The sequence below is a fragment of the Cnephaeus nilssonii genome (assembly GCF_951640355.1).
Source record: "Cnephaeus nilssonii genome assembly, chromosome: 16".
In the NCBI taxonomy this organism is placed as follows: domain Eukaryota; kingdom Metazoa; phylum Chordata; class Mammalia; order Chiroptera; family Vespertilionidae; genus Cnephaeus; species Cnephaeus nilssonii.
Genome location: NC_137087.1, coordinates 6922631 through 6946400, shown reverse-complemented (window position 1 = coordinate 6946400; position 23770 = coordinate 6922631). Strand labels below are relative to the sequence as shown.

General features: G+C 43.9%; 1 protein-coding gene across 1 annotated transcript; it reads right to left on the bottom strand.

Moving 5' to 3' along the window:
• Positions 1 to 3969: 3969 nt before the first annotated feature.
• LOC307112754 (UPF0728 protein C10orf53) lies at positions 3970 to 22053 on the bottom strand (the record flags this gene model as incomplete). Its single annotated transcript, XM_079793700.1, has 3 exons — positions 3970 to 4034; positions 4710 to 4829; positions 21957 to 22053. The coding sequence occupies 3 exons, from the start codon at positions 22051 to 22053 to the stop codon at positions 3970 to 3972; spliced, it is 282 nt and encodes a 93-aa protein (XP_079649826.1).
• Between the last annotated feature and the right edge of the window lie 1717 nt (positions 22054 to 23770).

The window sequence follows — 23770 nt, the reverse complement described above, 5'->3', positions numbered from 1 at the left end:
CTGGAAAAATTCAGGAGATTACTACTACCAGTCCTGCCTCACAGCAGCGGTGTCGTGGGGTGCCTGCCCCGCGGGTCCATCCCACCCATGCCCCCCGGCACCCCAGCAGGCATGTCCATGGGTAGTCGTCATGCTGTTCCCTCCACCAGTTTAGGCCATCAGCCTGCCTTGTCCTGAGTCTGTGACCTCAGGGGTGAGGAGAGGACTCTGGCCTCCTGAGTCAGAACGTCAGCTCAGAGCCAGGACGGGAGCACCTGATCACACTGCCATCCAACTAACCACAAGCAGACTCTTTCCCAAGGAATGGTCATGCCATCCGGGAAGAAAATTTCCCCATGCCCATGCCAGGGACCTGGGCTGGCAGTTTCTTGTCTTTCATCTGGATTTGTCAACTGTGTGTTTCCCCTGGAAGCTTGGCACCCACAGTGGGCATGCTCCCCATGGTGCCCACAACCCCCACAAGCTGGGGTGAGTGTCTGACGCAGGTAAACTTGAGCACCAAAGTACTACTTTGCCTGGGGTACGTGTCCACAGGCATAGCGTTTGCCCCCAAGGGTGTGCAGTGTTCTTCCGGGTCCTCTCCATCCCCCAGTGTTCAAATGTCCCAGCAACAAACACTGGGAACTGATTTTTTAACACGGTATTCTTCTATGGATGGCCTTGTGAGAAGTATTGTTTCTTTTAAAAAATATTTTTTTATTGATTTCAGAGAGAAAGGGAGAGAGAGCTAGAGATAGAAACACCAATGCTGAGAGAAAATCCTTGATTGGCTGCCTCCTGCATGCCTCACACTGGGAATCGAGCCCGTAAACCAGGCATGTGCCCTCACCTGGAATCCAACCTTGACCCCCTGGTTCATAAGTTGATGTTCAACCAGTGAGCCACACCAGCCGGGCACAAGTATTGTTTCTAAATGTTTTAAAGGTGAGCTTACCAAGAGAGCAGGTGCAGCCAGTGCACTCCAGGCAGCACGCCCAGGGAGGCCCCTAAAAATCTCCATTATTTAAAAAATTTGAAACTAGATGAACAAGCGTAGAGATTCCAAATTTCATTTAAAAACTAAGATAGCATTATTCTAAAAAGACTTTCTTTACATGATCCAATAACAATAAAATTGCTTGGCATCTGACAAAACTTAAAATGTGATTTAATTAGGTGGTATTTTAAAAGCGTTAAAAGGCACCTGAATGTCTGTGTTTTGTCTTTCTTGGGAGCAAGCATGTTTCCTGTTACTCTGCAGGGCAGGGATGCGAGCAAGCAGACAGAAGACAGGGCTGCAGGGGAGGTGAGCGCACATCTCTTTAGGCTACAAATGATTACATTTTCAAAGACACAGCTCTTCCTAATCCAGGACAGAGAAGGGTTGGGTCATATAGACAGATGACCTCGATGTCAAAGTTTTGCTTTATTTTTGGCTTAATTGATTTTATTTTAAATGTTTGAACATCATGCAAAATAAAATCAATTCCACCCCTGAACATATTTCTAGTATAGCTGGCCCCGGCGTGGTTCAGTGGTTGAGTGCCGACCTAAGAAACAGGGGTCATGGTTGCATTCCCGGTCAGGGCACATGCCTGGTTTGAGGGTTTGACCCTCAGTAGAAGGCGTGCTGGAGGCAGCTGATCAATGATTATCTCTCATCATTGATGTTTTTATCTCTCTTCTTTCCTCTCTGAAATCAATAAAAATATGTTTTAAAAATATTTCTAGTTTGGAAGAAATGATGGTCTTGCAGGCCTCCCCCCTCTCCTCACTCACCCACCCATCTCTCCAAGGACCACCCAGAGCTAACCCTGTAACCTTGCCTGCTGATGCTGATTTATACGTCTTTTAACTAAATTAAACTGGAACACAGTGCCCAGGCACAGGCATCTCTCAGAAGCTCCCTGCCCCTGGGTTTTTTGTGGAACCAAGTGCAATCTCATCTCAGTGGCCTTCCGCTATGGTCATAGAGCAGACAGCAGGTCCTGGTGGACGTGGGAGGCTGCCCTGAGGCACAGTACAGGCTGAGGGGCTGTGTAGGAGGGGGCCAGGGGCTGCTGAAGGGAGCGCTTTCCACCAGTTCCACATTGACGTCCCAGAGTCCTGGGCGGGTCCACTGACCTTGGAGCTGAAGTTACAGCAAGTGCAGGTGGGAAAGCTGACCATTGCATTTCTCAGCAGAAAAAGTTTTGGCAATAAAAATAGGGATCACTGTTCGAGGAGGAAGAAATTTCCTGATTTAAGATGGAATTCTTAGTCAACAACTGCTTTAGTCACACGGAAGAAGCTCAACATAAAAATCTTAAGTTTTAAAAAAAAAGACATATGATTGGTACATGCAACAAGATCCCAAATTGTTGAATTCAACTTCTATATATGTCTATCTCTTGATAAGTATTCAGTCATAAATAGAAGAAACCCAAATTGAAATATACCAAAATGTTATCAAATTTATACTTTACTTTTACCTATATTTTTCCACTTACTGCAGTGAAAATGCACTTCTTTTGTAGTAATATGTGTATATGAAGACAAAGATAAAAGGCTACATTGAGATAACTTGCTGGTCTTTGAGAAGGAGGGTTAATTCTAGGGCCACTAACCCTGGGAAATCCCGCGCCGGCCGCCAGGAAGCACGCGTTAGCCTCAGGTTCCCAGGACAGATGACTGAATATTTCCAAGGAGCCCTAAGTGAGTCCTCGGCTCCGAGTACAATCTGATAAGTGAAGTTTGGGCTGAAAATGAAAATTTTATCCCCTATTTTATCCCATGGAGAGAGAACTTGTGCAGTGGCTTCATCAAGTCCTAGATGCCTTTTAAGTCTGGGGTGCCGGGGGCTTGAGGCTGCCTGGAGCAAAGGGGAGGGTAGCTCCCAGGTGCAGGGAAGCCCAGGGCGGGGCGGCCACTTCCGAGGGGCGAGCCCAGCGCAGCAGGCCCGCAGCTCTGAGAGCCCCTCTGTCCCCACACGCCCCGGCTCCTGTGCGTCTTCTCCAAGGCGCGCTGCTTTCTTCCCGTGACCTCGCATTAGCGCCATTAGAGCACTATCTGCAGCTCTCCCTCCTCTCTGCTCATAGCCACGAACATGGCTGCGGCTTGGTGCATGGACCTGACAGTAACAGGAGCGTCATTTTCCCATGGTAGATCTTCACACTGACCGTAAGGAAACAGGCCGGCTAATGCAAAAGGAGGCAGATCATTTTCTTGTGTGAAAGGAGAATAACTGAAGATTTTTTACAATATATTCTTTATTGATTTCAGAGAGGAAGGGAGAGGGAGAGATATCATGATGAGAGAGAATCATTGATTAGCTGCCTCTTGCAGGCCCCACACAGGATTGAGCCTGCAACCTGGGCATGTGCCCTGACCAGGAATCGAACCATGACTTCCTGGTTCCTAGGTCAACGCTCAACCACTGAGCCATGCTGGCCGGGCGAATAACCAAAGATTTGGCTTCAGGTGATTGTCTATTAGCATTTTACGTAGTATTCCATTGGGAACAAGAAATAAACCTGTAGGATTGGCCGGGTTTCCAAATATTGAAATGGACTGTTCGTTCAGATTTTCAAAGGCCACTATTTTCCCTCTCCCCCCCTCCTCTGCCCGTTTTTAATTTTATCTGTTCCTAGCGCTTCCTAACTATAGGATGGACTCCCAGATGCTTCCGGCGGCTGTGCTTTATTAGTAAGAGACGGCGCTTTGGTATGAGATTGCATTTTATTATTTCCTTCAGCTCGACATGTACCTGATATTGGAGGGCCTCCCTATGGGTTCAGATGAGACACTCAGCCAGTGACGTGGTCTGCTTGCTGTGTGGACCCGCTTCCCTGCAGCCTGGTGTGCAGCCCGTGCAGCAGGGCAGGCTGGAGTCGTCGCCTTGTTCTGAAGGTAGTGCTGGCGCCCATGGCCCGAATGGCTGCTGTTGTTTGCATCACCGAACGCCTGAGGCAGTTGCTGTTCTTTTGTCTTGAGATGCCCGTTTCCACGAGATCAGTAGGCATTTAGCACGGCTATCCTGGCCTCTTGGCACAGAGGGTCTAGTTTACCATCACCTCCTAGGGAGACAGGTAGACTTTCCTGTGGTCAGCTTTATATGCAATTCAATGTCATATAGGACACACATATGGCTCCCACTGGGAGAGCATTTTCACAGTACACAGGCATGGCACTGGCTAGCTGGTCTTTAATAGAGCATTAGTGGATTGTGAAAGCGTTTACTTCTGGGCAGAGTGAGGTATGCCTGATGCCAGCCTGCCAGGCCAGCAGCTCACCAGTGCAAAGAAATCCTTAGAATATCGCGGACTAACTGTGTACGACTGGCATACCAACTCTGTCTTATGCAGCTTAGACAGAATAGTCAAAATGAAACAACATTTGTTTTGAAGATAACATAATAAAACACACATTATTAAAATGCACACACCCCCTCCCCCAACAACCGATTATCTCTAAATTCCCATCATCTATTTGAAGTCTAGAGCTAAAACTTCGTTTTCTTTCTGCCTCTCTCTGTCCCCAGTGTTCCGGGAAGAAGCCGAGAGCACCAAGCACTTTCCTGTATGTGGTTTAGGATGCACTCATTCAGGGCCACAGGGCAGGGGCTCTAAGGAAGAGTGTGAGACTCAGAAAGGAGCCCGGTTGAATCTGGGCACGGCACACTGACCCCTTCAGCTGGAAGCTGAGGGCGCTCGAGAGAAGGCCACGCTGGGGGGAGGGGGGAGGGGGGTTACCGAATTCCAAGTCTTTGATGTTGCAGTGGAAGACAACTTCTTCGTTCACGCTGAGCTCCACCACATTCCAGTCGTCCATCTTCTCTAGAATGACCAGGTGTCCATCTGCAGCCAGCACAGCTGCAAGAGAGAGAAAGGGGTGTGGGGGCAGGCAGACTGCCCATTACCGTGGCACGCAGATGTCCTCACGGATCCCAGCAGCCGGTCTGCTCTCCAGTTGCTCATGGCTACAACTCCGCTGTCCTGGTGGGCACTGCCTGGCGCTGGCCCCAGAGTGCCCTCACGTCTCTGAGAGGCACAGCCCAGACTGAGCATTTCAAGATCGGCTGTGATTTGATCCAGACCCACACGATCTGAGAATATGAGCGTTCTCTAGGAAGAGCTTCTGAGGTTTTTTAATAGACAGTGCTCAGTGTTTTAGAGAATTGGTGAAATTAGGTGACTTTTGACCTTGCTGATGGAAGCTGTCGAGGGGCAATTTGACAGTACATGAAAAAAACCTTAGAAGCCTCAAAAATTAGAATTAAAAAGAATGATTCTAATCTCTGGCCAAGGAAATTGCACTTATAAGAAGTCTTCCTGAGGAAAAAATCAGACTTTTTGCAACAAGATATTTTATTCTCTATTTTATAATAGCAAAATACTGTGACTAACTTACATGCCCAATACTATGAAGATGTCTATGACTTTTTAATAGCACGAAAATATTTGTAATATAAGCAAAAATCAGCCTACAGATAAACTACATTTTCAATATTAATTAAAATATGTATATGTAGTATAAAAAATGCCCAGTGATTATCTTTCTCTGGTGAGATTATGAGTTTTTTCTCTTTATTCTTTTATCATGTTTTCCGACTTTTCTATAATAGTCAAAAATATTTTTAATAAAGCTAATGGACTAAACTTTTATTCTCACCTTCGGAACGGGCATGTTGGTTATCACATTCAACGGCTCCTTCCGTGGAGATCAGGACAGAAACATTGTTAGGTTTATTCTCTGTTGGAGAAACGCAAGCGTGTGTGGGCTTAGCAGCAACAGTGTGCATGGAATAGCCTGGAGCTCTGTGGTTCCCAACACGTTTCTCCCCAGTTTTTCGATGTGTTCCCCCCTAACCTTGGTGTTAGAGCGGGCCAGAAGTTGGGTGAGGATAAAAAGAAAAATCAGATGGGACCATTTTTTTAAAGCCTTAGCATTTCAATCAGTCTTACGTGGTGAAAAGCAGACAGTTATGTCAGTTAATTGTATTTAATCACAGAGACAATTGCTTTTTCATAATGTTGGCATGCCCACTTCATCTTTCAATCAGTTCAAGAACAGCAAGCCCCGACTGTGAGCATTTTAATTGCGTGATTTTAATTTCACTTCTGGAAAGGAACTTCGGAAAGTAACTCAGCGAGGATCTCCATTAACAAGACAGCGCTCCATGGGCACCCGGTGGCGGCCCTAATTGACTTTGTGTCAGCCAACCCGGCTCCACAGACTCCGCACCTTTTCCCTCGGCATGTTTGTCATCGCATCCTAGTTAAAGGTCTTGTTCCCAAATACCTTTGGAGGAAGGCACTCAGCTTTACCCATGGCTGGTTTAAATGAAGCGGGGCCCCCGCAGGAATGGCCAGTGGGTCGTCTAGGAAGCATAGATCTCTACAGGGTTCTGGGGATCATACAGTCCCAGCAGCACCTTCCTGTGTGTGTGTGTGTGTGTGTGTGTGTGTGTGTGTGTGTGTGTGGAGGGGGGGCGGTGGCTGGAGAGGGAAGAGCTCCCAGTGGGTAGATAGGAGGCAATTCAGCCTCTGTGACCTTGACTTTCCCTTGTCTGAAGACGTTCCTGGGAAATGGAGTCCAACAGGACAGGAAAAATCGGGAACCAAACAGCTTCTCCACTCGCACTCCCCAACCCCCTTCTGGGGCTCGGTGCTGAGGCCTGGGGGTTCCGGGGAGGAGGGTGCAGGCCCTGCCGGGGCTGTCACAGCGAGCACAGTGTAAGTGAGGAGGGCGCTGCAGGGGCGACCCCGGGAGGCTGTGCACCCTGCAGCTGACCGAGCCTCACGCAGCAGTGAGTTTGGGGTTTGTTTTAGGAGAACAGCGGCACTCTTCATGGCAGGGTGTAGCTAAGACACTGGATTTGAACCATCAAAGAGTCAAGCCACCCTGTGGAGGTGGGGGTGCCGACTAATGGGGTCTAAGTGAATGAAGCCCAACAAGAAGTCCCAAGAGAGCAAATAACTCCTCACTTGGCGCTCTCGCGGCCTTTAAGGGCATGCCTCTCCCTCACCGACCACAGCCCCCTCTTTACCCCCCCCCCCCAAACCGGGTGCCTGGTGTTAATGAAACTCACGGAATAAACAAGCTCACAATGGCGCTGGGCACCTCCAATGACTGTTTTGGACCCTGAGTGACCCGAGTCTGACTTATTAAAGCGATAAGCCATCTGAGACTAGATCGTAAATTACTCTCAGGACACCCATCCCTTCTCCTCAGTCCAGGATGCGCTGAGCCCGGCGGGAGGGCGGCCAGTGCAGGCTTAAGGGATAAAACTCGAAGCAGCACCAGAATTCCTGCAGCTCATGCAAATGCCAACTTCTCTACATGGAGGACCCATTTGTTCTATGAACGGCCATGGGTTGTCTATTCAAAGAAAGGTCAGATAAATATACTCCACGCAACAAAGTCTCTGCAAAGGCAGTGGCTAACCTCCAGCATAAATCAACCCGAAGCTGTAGGCCCCCCGCAGAATGCCTGCTTCTTTGAAGTGGCGCCTCATTCTTCAAGTGGGATCTGGGTAAACGGAAGGGACACAGAAAAGCTCCCCCTTCCCGGTGCTGGGGGCGTGTGCACCATCTGTGAATGATTTAAACGCGCTGGTTAGGAAGTCAAGGCGCACAGACAGACAGGCCTGTCCCGCTCTCTGCTTATGCAGATGCAATGCTGACGACCGTTAGTGTGTGGCTAATGCCGAGCGAGGGGCGGGTGGATGTCACACCGCACCCTAACTAAATAGGCAGACTCTGATTTGTATGGATGGTTTCAATTCCTCCTAGTTCCCTTCAGCAGGTCATTTGGCAAACTTAAGTACCAGGCAAGGAGCAACATGGCCTGGGGAACTACTTAGAACTTTTTGTTAAGCATTAGTTATTTAGTTTCACCAGGATTGAAGCCATAGTAGAGACCTTTTTGCTGAGCTATTATAATGAAGAAAGAACGAAAAGGTTCAGATTGCTTAAGGCATAGTGAGTTCAGGAAAGATCAAACACATTCCCAAAGCCAGCAGTCTTCGGGAAATGACAAAGAGCTATGGTTTTTAAAGAAACACACAGAATTCAGATGCGGATTTTACAGAAGGGGCCTGCGAGGGCACCGCTCTGCCTGGTGTGGTGTTCGCGTTGAGGCTGCAGTGGTCGGGGCGTGTGGGGCCGGGAGGGAGGAGGAGCAGATGCTGCCTGCCTGGCTCCGGTTAACACTCTGGCCTGTGTCACCGGCCCTCAGTGAAATGTTGGCTGCCAGTATAATACAAATCATCACTCAGGAATATACAAAGCTAACTTTAAAAATCAACCACCTGCTGATACCTTGCGATACTTAAGTCTCCTTCAACCATAACAATTCTCCCCTTGATCTTCTCAAAATACTCCTCGGCTCCCCTACCGTGGGAAGAGCCGCCTGTGCCCTCTGCTTCCTCTGCCCACGCTGAACCTGCGCTCTCAGGAGTGAAGAGCCCTCCACACAGTCAATGGCTCACCCCGTCCCTCCTGCGCCTCAGGAGATGAACGCTCAGGTCCACCTCCGTTATTGCTTTAAAATACTTTTTTTTTTTGAAAAATACTTTACTTGATTGTATACACACACCCTTTCCAGAATCACACGTAATCGCTAGTAGACTTTTCAGTGGTAAGAACCTGCGTTCAGGTGAACCTTTGCGTGTGTTTAACCTCTTCATCTGCACCCCAGGTTTTCCCGTGATGTTTTTGAGTTGCAGCTGTTGGCCTTTGGTTGCGTTCTTTATTGTGCACGCGGAATGTGCATTGATGGCTGGGACTTCTTGGCTTCTTAACAGCTGGTTTATTGGGCAGTGTTAGAAAACAATGTCAATCAAGGGATACCGTCTAGAATTCTAACCGGGTCAAGTCATGTTGGGGATCTAAGGCTTGTTAATGATGGGGATGCCTACATGAAATTAGTGAGAAGTGAGGTTTGTTTTCTCTCAGGAAAATGGTAGCTCTGTAGCCTAATACGTGTTTTCCATCTTAATCCTGACAGTTTACCAAATAGCTGGTTATGGAGAAGGTGGGCAGTTAACATCCCTCCAGAAATGGTTCCTACTTTGTACATTATTTGGTTTCTTTTATTTACCTGCTTGAATACTTGAATAAACCACTCTCCAGTTTTAATCCTTCTATTCTAATCCTTTTAGATAATAAATTTGAACTGACAAATTGCACAGAAGCTCTTTGTCATTAATCTAATTTAGTGTCATGATAAAAAAAAACACACACAAAGCTTCCCTTTATTTTGACGAAGTAATGTAATTTACCTTATTTATCTGTATGAAATTCCAGCAGTTAATCTGAACACTTATTTATATGATGTTTGTATTCTTAGGTCTTTAATACAGTGTTTCTACCTCTCATTGTAATTACATGCATTATTCTTGAAACTAGGTAAAATTTACGGAATTGTTGTATAATAAATAGCCTTTTTATTATTGCCTGTAAAGAAATAAAATAAAATACTTTTACACTAAAGTTTTACAGGTTATGATGCAGACCCATGACTTAAAAAAAACCCTTACAATTATAGAAGTGGACAAAAAATTTTAAATTACACATAATTATCCCCCCTCCTGCCTTTTGTCTTTTTTCAGTGGAGGTGGGATCACAATGCATATGGAATTCAGGAACATACTTTATTCCTTGAACACTGTGGCGTGGTGATCCAGTCCTACCAATGTACATAGATCAGCTACATTGCATGTCATGTGACAAATGTACAGCAATTTATTCAGCCATTCCTTTATCTGGGTGTTTCCTATTTTTCAGTAATCAAGAAATGTAAAGGAAGAAGATGCCTCCAGGTACATGTGCAAGTGTGTGTGTGTGTGTGTGTGTGTACGCGTGTGTGTGTGTATGTGTGTGTGTGTGTAAAATTGAGAAACGGCATAGCTGGAGTCCACAGTACATGTTAAATTTTAAGATACTGTCAAGTTGCCCTCCAAAGTTACTTACTGTGCCAGTGTACCCTCCCTCCTCAAGTCTTTGAGAACACTTTTTCCCCAGGTCCTTCATCAACTATGAATTCATCTTTTTCTAAAGATAATTCCTACTTAACAGTTTGGTGCCCATTAGCCATTTTCTTCTTGCAATTCTCATCTCATTTGCCTCCTGTGCCTCCAGGTTCTTTTCTACGTCAGCCCCCACCTGAGGGACCACTGTCATGTCCTACCGTCTGCCCGGACTGTTTTTCCTTGCTTCCTCTGCAGTCTCACCTCCGGTGGTTCTAGCATTCAGCTCCATGTAGGTTCATTTTAACTAATCTTTCTTGATCCTTAAAATATGCCCGGCACAATTCCAGACACTGGGACACAGCAAAGAACAGAACAGAGAAGAATCCCTGCTCCCTTGGAGGTCAAGAGTAATACAGTCGTAGTAGGGAATTTTAATAAACCATTGCTATCAACAGATAGATCTTCTGAACAGAAAATCAACAAGGAAACAGCAGCCTTAAATGACACACTAGATCAGATGGACTTAATTGATATATTCAGAGCATTTCACCTCAAAGCTGCAAAATATACATTCTTTTCAAGTGCACATAGAACATTTTCAAGGCTGGACCACACATTAGGACACAAACAAGGCTCAGTAAGTTTAAGAGGATTGAAATAATATCAAGCATCTTCTCTGATCACAACAGTAAGAAACTAGAAATCAATTACAAGAAAAAAACTGAAACTATCTGATAAATTTCTTATCTTCATTTCATTTAGCTCTTCTTCTGGAGAATTCTCTTGTTCTTTCATTTGGGGCTCATTTTTTTATCTCCCCATTTTGGCTCCCTGTTTGGGTTTGAGTCTGTGTATTAGTTAGATCAGCTAGGAGTCCCAATCTCTGGTGCAGGACAATGTCAGACACTGTTTGTGACTGGCCCTGAGCACTGTTTGGAGCTATAAGCAACCCACAGCTTGTGCCTCCCTCTGCTGGGGCTGGGTGCCTTTGGAAATGACCAAGATGTGCACCAAAGTCTGTCTTTCCAACCCCCAGGTCCAGAAAGAGATCAGACAAAGGCTCAAAGCCTCCAGAGACCCACCTCTGCCTGTGGTCTGATTGTTATTTTCAGTCTTAATTTGTCTCAGGCTATAGACCACAGCAAGGCATAGACTCTACAGGGTGGGTGAGAGGTTTTCCAACAGGGTGGGGCAATTGCTTCCCTCCCAGGCAAAAGCTGCCTGGATGGAAAATGTCCTCTCGAGAAAGATATCCTCTGCATTATGAGGGAATGACTCAGCACAGGAAACCGGGGTGGCTGCCTTCCATGCTCTAACCTCAGAGCCCTCACCCCGGGATTCTCCACACACAGCTCTAGTCCACTCTGCCCTCCCTCTGCCAGAGCCCAAAGTGAGTTGCTGCTTTGCCAGCCATTTTTCCTTAGCAGACAACAACCCTGCTGCTTTCCACAACCAGATGTGGGCACCTTTCTCAGTTCTGGTGCTTTGGGCTGGGGAGCCAAGTTTGGGGTTTAGACCCCAGAGTTCTCAGTGGGAACCCCCGATAGCTGAGATATCCCTCCAGAACTTCAGCTGCTGTCTGTGGGAGCCCAGCCAGCCCTCTTGTGCCTCTGCACTTCCTACCAGTCTCTATGTGGTCTCCACTTTCAGTCCTTGGTTATCAGGGTTCTCTCTAGCTAGTTTTCAGTTGATTATTCAGGATGTTTTTTTTTTTCTTTTCTGAATTTTAGTTGTAATTCCAGTTTGGTCCTGGGAGAGTGTCAATGTAGCTTCTACTTAATCCACCACCATTTTAGAACTCCTCCCCTCGCCCCCGCCCCCCCCCCCCCCCCCGCCCTCGCACTCCCAATGACTATCTTTTTCCTGTATTTTTGTATTCATATTTCATTATCTTTTCTTTCCTTCTTAAAGAAGTTCGTTTATCATTTCTTGTAATACTTATTTAGTGGTGATGAACTACTTACGTTATTTAATGTCTGGGAAACTCTTTATCTCTCCTTTGATTCTAAATGATAGCCTTGCTGGATAGAACAATCTTGGTTGTAGGTCTTAGCCTTTCATCACTTTGAATATTTCATGTCAATCCCTTCTGGCCTGCAAAGCTTCTGTTGAGAAGTCAGCTGACATTCTTATGGGAGCTCCCTTGTAGGAAACTGCTTTTATTTCTTGCTACTTTTAAGATTATCTCTTTGTCTTTAACCTTTGGCATTTTAATTATGATGTGTATTGGTGTGGGCCTCTTTGGATCTTGTTTGAGACTCTCTGTGCTTCCTGGACTTGTATGTCCATTTACTTTACCAGGTTAGGAAAGTTTTTGGTCATTATCTCTTCCTATAGATTTTCTTTCTTCTTTCTTCTCCTTCTGATACCCCTATGATATGTTATCTTGCTTAATATTGTCCAAACATCCTTAAACTGTCCTCATTTTAAAATTTCTTTTTCCTTTTGGCTTTTTGAGATTTTTCTCCAATTGAGATTTTTTGTTACCCTGTTATCCAGATCACTGATTTGATCCTCTGCTTCATCTAATCTGTTGTAGATTTTCTCTAATGTATTCTTCATTTTAGTTATTATAGTCTTTACTTCTGATTCTCTTTTAATGTTTTTTATCTCTTTGTTGAGTTCTCACAAAGTTCATCTACTCTTCCCCTAAGTTCATTGAGCATCCTTATGACCAGTGTTTTAAACACTGTATGTAGTCGATTACTTGTATCTATTTTGTTTAGTTCTTTTTCTGGAGTTTTGTCTTATTGTTCCATTTGTGTTATGATTCTCCATCTTCCAATTTTGGCTGCCTTTCTGTGTTTGCCTCTTTGTGTTACATAGATCTGCTACATCTCCGAGTCTTGGCAGAGTGGCCTTATGTAGTAGGTATCCTGTGTGGCATATTTGTGCAGTCTCCCTGATCATGTAGGGTATTTCTTGTGTGCTGTGTGTGCCCTCTTATTCTAGCTGAGCTTGATTACTGTTGGTACATCAGTGGGTGGGACTGACCCCAAGGCTTACTGACTATGAGGGCTGGCTGTAACTATAGCAAGGAAGCTGTTGTATGGAGGTGACCCCCACAGAGCAGGAGTTACTTTTGTAGGGCTCTGGTGTCAATTGAATTCATCCTTCAGGTACTTTGTTTGTGGGGCTGTTTGGATGGTGCTCTGGTGAGGTCTGAAGATAGCCACTAGGTATATAGGTGGCTATCTTTGAAAGGGTTATAGTGCAGGCCAGGGTAATAGCCACTAGGTATATATGCAGCCTCTTTGAAAGGGTTATAGTGCAGGCCAGGGTAATGGTCATTTGTGCCAGCTTGGAGTCACCTGGTGGGAGCTACAAAGTAATATGCATCCGGTTGCCAGTTGTGTTGGGCTTGGAGGTGCTCAGGCGAGGCCATGCTGTGGACGGGGGCCAGCTGCCACTGGTTCCAGGAGATGTGAGCTGAGGTCAGCTGCATTTGGGTCCAGCTTGTGGTCATTTAATTAAGGCTACTTTCCAAGCCACCACTGGCCACAGCTTTGCCTGTCTTGGGGCCAACCTCATCGTGTTATAATGCAAGTTGAGATCTGTCAGTGCTTGTGCCAGGCTTAGGGCTACTCAGCAAGAGGTGCAGCTTCCTGCTGCTTATTTGGGGGTGTGTAGACCTCTGAAAGATTTTAGGACAATCCCAGCATGAGCTGAGGTAAACCACTGTGTTCAAAAGCCACTGGAAGCAGTTCAGGTTGGACACACAAGTTGGGTGGAGCTGGGTCTCAGGGAACCATCAGGGGAACAGTGTTAGTTATGTTAATGGAGAGAACAGATTTGGCACTTGCCTGCACCAGGGCTGGCTGAGTGCTGGGTGGGCTCAACAAAGAAACAATGGCACCTACCAGCACTTTTAGGGAGAGAGCTGCCCTGAGCCCAGCCCCTCTAGTCCTCACCCTGAAGCTAGTCAGTTTAGTTCCTCTTTGTAGGTCCCTGGCACATTTTGAGCTGTTTTCCCCGCACTGGATCCTACAGTGAGTTTTTGAGTGAGTCCATTGACAGCTCCTCAAGAGGAATGTCTAGGATTCCGGCAGCCCTCCATCTCACTTGGCCGCACACCCCACTGGTTTTCACAGTCAGATGTTACAGGGACTTCTCTTCCCAGCAGTGGTGCCCTGGCTGGGGAACCTGGTGTATCCTTCCCAATTCTTTCTTAATTGTCATGCCATGGATGTGGGTAGGACTTCCTGTTCCATGTGTCTGTCCCTCTTACCAGTCTCAATATGACATCTTTATTATATTCTTAGTTATAGAAATTCAGTTAATCTTCAGGTGGTTATCAAGTGTGATTCTTCTATAATTTAGTTGTGATTTTTATGTCGTCATGGGAGCAGGTGAGCACAGCATTTACCTACTCTGCCATCTTTACCAGAAGTTCCCACATGAATATCTTTTCAATGAAATTGGACTCTTATCTTACACCATATATAAAAGTTAACTCAAAATGGATCAAAGATCTAAATTTAGAAATTATAAAACTTTTAGAAGAAAACATAGTATTCTGCATGACCTTAGATTTTTGCAATGATTTCTTAAACATCAAACGCAAGGCAACAAAAGGAAAACAGAAAAACCTAACTTCATGAAATTTTAAACTTCTTGTGCATCAAGGGACAATATTAAGTAAGTGTCTTATAGAATGGGAGAAAGTATTTGCAAGTCATTTATCTGACAACGGTCTAGTACCCAGAATATATAAAGTGTTGGCAACAATGTGAAGAAATTGGAATCCTTATATGTTGCTAGTGGAATGTAAAATAGTGCAGCTGCTGTAAAAACAGTTGGGTATTTCCTCAAAAAGTTATACATAGAATTAGCATATGACTCAGCAATTCCACTCCTAGTTACATGCCCACAAAACATTATAAACAGGGACTCAGATACTTGCACACCTATATTTATAGCAGCTTATTCACAATAACCAAAAAGTGGGAAGAAGCAAAGAGTTCATCAACAGATGAATGGATTAAAAAAAAAAAAAGATATATACATACAATAGACTATTATTTGGCCATAAAAAGGAAGAAAATGCTAATTCATGTTACAACATGGATGAAACTTTAAAATAGTATGCTAAGTGAAATAAGCCAGGCACAAAAGACAAATATTGTATGGTTTTACTTACATAAAGTATCTATATTGGGCAAAGTTATAAAGACAGAAAGTAGGTTAGAAGTTAGCAGGAGCTGAGGGCGGGATAAGGAATTATTGATCAGTGGATACAGAGTTTCTGTTTGGGGTATTAAATAATTCTGGAAATACATAGGGATGATAATTGCATAACATTTTAAAATATATATATATTTATTTATTTCAGAGAGGAAGGGAGCGGGGGAGAGAGACAGAAACATCAACGATGAGAGAGAATCATTGATCAGCTGTCTCCTGCATGCCCTCTACTGGGGACCGAGCCAGCAACCCAGGCATGTGCCCTTGACTGGAATCCAACCTGGGACCCTTCAGGACCCTAGCCACTGAGCCAAACCAGCCAGGGCGATTGCATAACATTTTGAATGTCATTAATGGCACTGAATTGTACACGTAAAAATAGTTAAACCGACAAATTTTGTTATATACAGTGTGTCCCAGCAAAATACATAACACTGAATAATTATTAATTCTGATGAATTAAATCTGAAAAGAAAGAAACATCATTTGAGCTATCAGCTGTTAAAGTGTATATACATTTTTTGGGGACACCCTATATTTTACCACACTAAAAATAGTATGAAAAGAAATAGCTGAACTAAGACAGAAAATATGAGAGTTGGTTGGGAAAGAGGAATTCGTAACCCCTAGGGCTGGGGAAAAGAAATGTCTGCAAAAGTCAAAAGCCTAAAGACAGAGGAAGCACAAAGGTTCACAGAACTCTTGAATGTAGATTACTTTCCAGCAGTCTAAAATCCACCTTATTTTTAATATTGACATTCAAAAGTATATTACTGTAAGGTATACAACCCTGTGGTTAGAAATTTAAATAACTTACAAAGTGATCACATGATAAACCTAGAACCATATATATAGGGTGACCCTCCCACCCCTCCTGCTGCCAGAAAAACGTATGCACACTTAGCAGCTGATAGCTCAATTGATGTTTCTTTCTTTTCAGATTTAGTCCACTGGAATTAATAATTATTCAAAGTGCATATTTTGGGGGTCACCCTGTAGTTATCACAATATTATTGACTATATTTCGTAGGCTATATCCCCATGACTATTCTGTAACTGCCAATTTGCACTTCTTAATCTTTTCACTTTTTTCACCGCGCTTCCCCCCCAAATCTCCTCCCATCTGACAACCATCAAAATGTTTTCTGTGCCCAGACGGTGTGGTTCAGTTGCTTGAGCATCTACCCATGAACCAGGAGGTCAGGGTTCGATTCCTGGTCAGGGAACATGCCTGGGTTGCAGGCTCGATCCCCACTAGGGGGTGTGCAGGAGGCAGCTGATCAATGATTCTCTCTCATCATTGATGTTTCTCTCTCTCTCCTCCCTTCCCTCTCTTTGAAATCAATAACATATATTTAAAAAATGTTTTCTGTGTTTATGAGTTTGTTTCTGTTCTGCTTTTTTGTTTATTTTTATTTTGTTGATTCCACTTATAAGTGAAATCATCTGGCATTTGTCTCTGTCTGACTTAGTTCACTTAGCACGATACCCTCTAGGTCCATCTATATTATTGCAGATGGCAAGATTTCACTCTTTCTATGGCTGAGTCATAGTCCTTTGTATATATGCACCACCTTTTCTTTATTCATTCATCTAGTGATGGACACTTAGGTTGCATCCATATATTGGCTATTATAAATAATGCTGCAATGAACATATGAATGTATAGGTCTTTTTGATTTAGTGTTTTGGGTTTCTTTGGATAAATACCCAGAAGTGGAATTGCTGGGTCATTCCTTGTCTCTTGTTATATAACCTTTGTTTTAAAGTACTAGTATATTTTGTCTGGTATAAGTATTGCTACCCCAGCTTTTTAAATATATATTTGCATAAAATATATTTTTTCATCCTTTTACTTTTAGTCTCTGTGTATTTTTAGTCTGAGGTGAATCTCTTGTAGGCAGCATATGTATGGGTCTTGTTTTCTTCTCCATTCAGCCACTCTTTCTCTTTTGATTGGAGCAATTAATCCATTTACATTTAAATTGATTGTTAATAGATATTTCTTTATTTCCATTTTATTATTCAGATTTTTAATCTTTTTTTTCTTGATCTTCTTAAAGAAGACCCTTTAACATGTCTTATACTACTGGTTTGGTGGTGATGAACTTCTTCAGCTGTTCTTGTCTGGGAAGCTCTTTATCTGTTCTTAAATTCTAAATGATAGTGTAATCTTGGCTGTAGGTCCTTTCCTTTCATCACTTTGAATATTTCATGCCAATCTCTTCTGGTCTATAAAGTTTCTGTTGAATAATAAGCTGACAATCTTATAGGAGCTCCCCTTGTAGGTAACTAACTGCTTTTCTTTTTCTGCTTTTAAAATTCTCTCTTTGTCATTTTGACATTTTAATTATGATGTGTCTTGATGTGGGTCTCTTTGGGTTTATATTGTTTGGGACTCTCTGTGCTTCTTTGACTTGTATGTCTAGTTCCTTCACAGGGTTAGATAAATTTCCCTTCTTTATTTTTAAGATAGGTTTTTAATTTCTTGCTCTCTCTCTCTTCTCCTTCTGGCACACCCATGATGTGAATTTTGGTATACTTAAAGTTATCTCAGAGGTTCCTTACACTATTCTCATTTTAAAAAATGTATTTGTTGCTATTCAGATTGGGTATTTTCTGCTTCCTTACCTTCAAATCACTGATTGATCCTCCTGATTTATCTACTCTAACTGTTGATTCCTTGTAATGTATTCTTCATTTCTGACTGGTTCTTTTCATGTTTTCTATCTTGTTAAAGTTCTCACTAAGTTCTTCTACTCTTCCCCTTAGTACATTGAGCATCCTTATAACCAGTATTTTGAACTCTGAATCTGGTAGATTGCTTGTCTCCATTTTGTTTAGTTCTTTTCCTGGAGTTTTGCTCTGTTCTTTCATTTGGGACATGTTTCTCTATTGCCTTATTTTGGCTGCCTCCCTGTGTTTGTTTCTATGTATAAGGTTAGAGCTGCTACATCTCCTAGTCTTGGTAGACCTTATGGAGTACAGTCAAACCTTGGTTCTTGAACGTCTCCCATCTCAAACAATTTGGTTTTCAACCAAGTTTATCAATGGAAAAATGTCCTGGTTGTTGAATAAAACTTTGGTTCCCCAAACAACAACCCTTTCATGCTGATACCTGTATGATACCTCTCAGGTGACAAACAAAGGAGAGAATGTGCGAGTATGAGTCAGCCTACTGCTAAACTTTGCATTGTTAAACGCTCAGGAAATTGTGCTGTGAATATTTTTGTTTTTTTGTTTTTGTTTTTGCTTTTGTTGCTGATTATTATTATTAAATACATACAGTAAGCCACCATGGGTCCTAAGAAGGTTAGTGATAGCAGCAAAGTGAAAAGGAAAGTTGTGAGAACAATAGATCTTACAAAAGAAATCATTGCCAAGTATAATCAAGATGTTCATGTGTCTAATCTGGCTACCTAGTATGGCATGGAGAAATCGCTGATTAGCTAAATTTTAAAACATAAAGAGGCCATCAGGAGTGCTGATGTTAAGGGTGTGAAAGTGCTCATGAAACAATGATCACATGCTGAGAGGTAGAAAAATTGTTGATTTGGATAAATGAAAAGCAGTTAGCCAGTGAAAGCACTTCAGAGGCAATAGCTCTCAACATTAAAGTTAAGTTCTGGTGTGGACATAAATTTTCATTTTTTTACTGTACATTTCATTCCCTTTTTAAAAAATTTTCATTTATATTTCATCTCCTTTTTGTTTTAAATGTGTTTATTTATAGGTTAAACAGTATAGTAGACATGTACTGTATATAGGAAAGGTTAAAACAGGGAATCATTTGGGGTTCTGGAACAGATGAATTAAATTTACATTATTTCTAATGGGAAAAAATGCTTCAGTTTTCTTACAAATTGCTTCCCAAACAGTTTTCTGGAATGAATTAAGTTTGAGAACCCAGGTTCCACTGTAGGTCTCACTCAGCCTCCCCAGTCACCCAAGCTGGGAGCTCCAGGTGTGCCTTCCATTTGGGCTGTGTGCATCCTCCTGTTATAGTTGAGCCTTGATTGCTATTGGCAAGTCAATGGGATGGATTTACCTCCAGGCCAATCGGCTGCAAATATAGGCTGTGACCACCATGGAGAATCAGCAGTGCAGAGGCCAATTCCAGTGAGCTGAACTCACTTTACCAGGTCTCAGGTACCCACTGAGTCCATGCCTTGAATGTGTTGCCTATTGAGGTGATTGGGTGGCGCTTCAGTTTGTTCTGAAGCTGTCTACCACATGTGCTGGGAGGTGTGGGCCAAGGTCAGCTGCCACCTGTGTCCTGCCCAAGGCCACACAGCAGAAGCTAAAAGCAATCCACAGAAGGCTGCTACTTGTGCTGGGCTTGGAGGTACCTGGGAGAGCCCAAGCTGAGGACCAGGGCCAGCTGCCACCAGTGCTAGTACTGGGGCCACTTAGCAAGAGGTACAGGATACACAGAGGCCAGATGTTGCTCGTTTGAAAGCTTTTAGGAAAGTCGGCAGCATGAGCCAATACAGGCCATTTGTATGGAAAAACCCTGGAAAAGGCTTGGGTGGGGGGCGGGACCTCTGGGAATCACCAGGGTGGGGGAAATGGTGTCAGCCAGGTTGATGGAGACTCAAATACGGTGCCTGCCTGCTGGCTTTGTTAGGGGAGGGCTCAGCAAAGGAACCATGGCCTCTGCCAGCACTTCTGCCTGGGAGAAAGCTGCTCCTCCAGACAGTTCAGTTCGTCCCACACGCCTCTGGTGTCTTTCAAGCTGCTGCCCCGGTGCTGGAGCTCAGAGCCAGTGAAACGGAGTCTCTACGTGCGGGCCCTTCGTCTCACTCAGCCACAGTCTCCGCTGGTCTTTACAGCCAGAAGTTTTGAAGATTTCTCTTCCAGCCACTGGAATCCTGGGCTGAGGATTCTGGGGTGGGGCTGGGACCGCTGGCTTTTCAGGGGGAACCTTGGCAGCCAAGATATTCCTCCCAATTTTTAACCACATGTGGTTGTGGGACCAGCCTATTCTGTGTCTCCACCCCTCCCACCAGTCTTGATGTGGCTTCTTCTTTATACCTTAGTTATAAGTCTTCTGTTCAGCTAGATTTCAGACAGTTCTGAACGATGGTTCTTCTGTAGTTTGGTTGTAATTTTGATGTGGTTGTGGGAATTTCCAAGTCCCATGTTCCAGGTACACTGCCATCTTGATCAGAAGCCAGATCTACCTTATTTTTAAGGAAATGCTATAGTTGCTTAGTCTCATTATTTACTGAACAAACTAAAAGTGGGTTATGAGGTGATGAGTTGGTGAGTGGGCCCAGTTCATCAGATGGGGAACAAGCAAAAAGTTAATTATTTAGGCAGTGTCCTTAGCCACGACTACAAACATTTTAAGCATTACCACATAATACTGGGTTTTTTACAACAGAAATTTCTCAATCAACTCTTCTCTCAGAGAAAGCCGTTTTCTCTGATCACTAAAATTCTCCCCACACTCTAACTAGAATGCAAATGTCGCCTCTTCTAGGAGGCCTTCCATGATTGCTGACTTAGTGTCCTCTGGACTCGCATAGCATTTTGCCTGGAACATTCTGGGTTTGAGTCATATAATGGAATTCATGAAGACTCAGTCTCAGGCTCTCTTCTCACTCTATGTGTTCTCCCTAAGCCAACGACTCATACTTTTCTCTCTCCAGAACAGACCTTTTCTCTGAACTCCAGAACTGCAGAGCTGACTCAGAATCTCTGCTTACATAGCTGAAAGCACACTAAGTTCAACAATGTCCAAAGTAAAGCATGTTCCTCCAATGGAATATCTCTGGTGTTGTCAATTTCCATCCATCAGCACTTGGTTCAAGTCAGAACGGACTTGACCCTTGCCTCCCAGCTACAATTTTTTAGGGAGTACCATTGCTTTTACGTTCACCTACCACCCTTTATGGCTGTCCTGGCACATGCTACTGTCCTCTCTCCCACGGGCACTCCAACAGCCCCCGGCTTGTCTCCCTGCTTCCATTCTAGACCCCTCTCATCTGTCCTCACAGCAGCCAGTGTTTTATCCCCCTGCCTAGAACTTTTACACGGCCCTGCAGGATCCCCTCCCTCTCCAACCTCATCTTCCCACAAGTTCAACAAATACATCATTTGTTCATGCTTCCAGTCTTTACAGATATTAGCTCCTCCGTTTAGAATGAACTTTCTTCTCTTTACCTAATTAGGTTTTCATTATTTGACGCTGAACTCAGGTGTAATTGCAGCAAGTAAACCCTTCCAGATGTTTCCCCTCTCCCCTCCAGTCCTGGCAGTGGCAGGGCCCACTATGATTACGTTCCTCTGTCACAGTCGTAGCACTATGGTCAGTGAGTAGTCATCAATGAGAAGGACATACAACACTTCAAGGACATATGTCTTTGTTCCCCAGCGTGTCCCAGGCACCTACAAGAGTGTCCGACACATATTAGGTGCTCAGTAAAGGTCTGCTGCATGAATGAATGATCAAGGGATTGACTCCCCGCCATTTTCCAGTCAGCCATATGACCCTGGAGAAGTCACTTACCGTTCCTGATCCTCAGGTTCCACTGCGTAAATCGGGGTAATTCTTTTTATCCAGGTAACTTGTGTACACTGCCTGACACCTCGAGGACTCACAGAGCATGCTTATTTGTCCCATTCTTATACTGAAGCAGTGGAAGGCGAAGGAAGATGCTAACTCACCCCAGGGTGCTGGGGGTTCAGGGAAGACTCTCCAGAGGAGGTGGAACTCGCTCTGGATCTGAGGAAGGAAGGAAGGTCTAGACAGAAAGCACAACCTTCCTGGATGCTCAGAGGCTAGCTATACCTGGGCACATGCGTGTTGATGGCCCTCCAGCGCTTGGCTGCCCACCTTGCAGGCCCTCCAGGCGGAAGGTGCGGTGCTCCACAGACAGGCCGACTGCGCTGTATGGGCCATAGCGCAAGGTGACCACTGCATTCTTGGGCATGGCTGGGCCTCCTGCCCGGGCTACCGCACAGCACACACTGCTGGGCAACGGCTCTTTATGCCCTTAGGAGTGGGCGTGGCCATGCGCGGCTGGGCGTGGTCAGGCGGGTGGAGCTTGAGGATTCTCCGTACCCCCCCACCCACCGGTGCCTGGTGTAATGCGTGAGAGTGAGGCGATTCCCTCCTGGAGGCCTGCACCACCTACTGTGCGCCCACTGCTGGGTGCAAAAAGGTGTGGTGGTGGTCAGAGATGATTTGCTTTAGCAACTCTCATAGTCAGGTAAACATGGGGTTTCAACCTGGTATGGAAAGTGTGGGAAGTGTTGATCAATAACAATAGCCAGTACTTACAGCCAATTACAGAAAGCATGTATCAGGCAACATACTAAGCACTTTCCATATGTTATCTCATGTGATCATTTTACCTTTCTTATAAAATAGGTTGTACTTTGTTATTTAGTGTTTATAAAACTGAGGCTCAGAGGGGCCAAGTAACCTTCGCAGATAATTCAGGGGTGTAGCACGGATTGGAAACCCTGGAGAGATGTCTATGTATAGATTTCTTCTTATTTATCTTGCCTGCGATCTGTTGATCACTTCTTTGAATGTTTGGTAGAACATCTGTATAAAATTTTATCCCCCCCCCCCCTTTTTCACTGAGTAGGAAGATTTTAAACTAATTCTTTAGTTTATTTAAGATTTATAAAAATATTCAGAAATTTTATTCTTGCATCAATTTCAACAAATTATATTTTTCTAATAATTTTTCTATTTTTATGTAAGTTTTTAAATTTATTGGCATACAGTGGTTGATGGACTCTCTTATTTTAAATGTCTACTTTATTGTAGTTATGTCAACTTTTGATTCATAATATTATTTATTTCTGACTTTAATTTCTAAGTTTGTTTTACCAGAAATGTCTCTTTTGTTAGTTATTTTATTATATTTTATTATTGTTTAATGTATTACAAATAGTAGTACATATGTCTCCTTTTTCCCCCCATTTACCTCCCCCGGCCACCCTCACTCCCTACTCCCCAGCACATTCCCTCACCCCCCTCTAGTGTATGTATCCATTGGTTATGCTTATATGCATGCATGTGAGTCCTTTGGTTGACCTTTTACCCCCATCCTCACCCCTCCCCTGCCTTCTCGCTGAAGTTTAACAGTCTGTTCAATGCTTCTTTGTCTCTATATCTATTTTTGTTCATCGGTTTATGATGTTCTTTACATTCCACGAATGAATGAGATCATGTGATATTTACCTTTCTCTGACTGGCTGATTTCGCTTAGCATAATGCTCTCCAGGTCCATCCATGCTGTTGCAAATGGTAAGAATTCCTTCTTTTTTACAGCAGCGTAGTATTCCACTGTGTAGATGTACCACAGTTTTCTAATTCACTCATCTGCTGATGGGCACTTAGGCTGTTTCCAAATCTTAGCTATTGTAAATTGGGCTGCTATGAACATAGTAGTGCATATTGTTAGTCCTTTTAAAGAACCAACTTTTACTTTGTTTAGCTTCTCTATTGTTTTTTGTTTTCTCCTTCATTGATAGCTGCTTTAAAAAGTTTTGTTATTGAATTTATTGGGGTGAAATTGATTAATAAAATTATATAGGTTTCAGGTGTACTAGAATTGTATATCATCTGTATATTGTATTGTGTGTTCACCACCCAAAGATAAGTCTCCTTTCATCACCATTTATCCCCCTTTC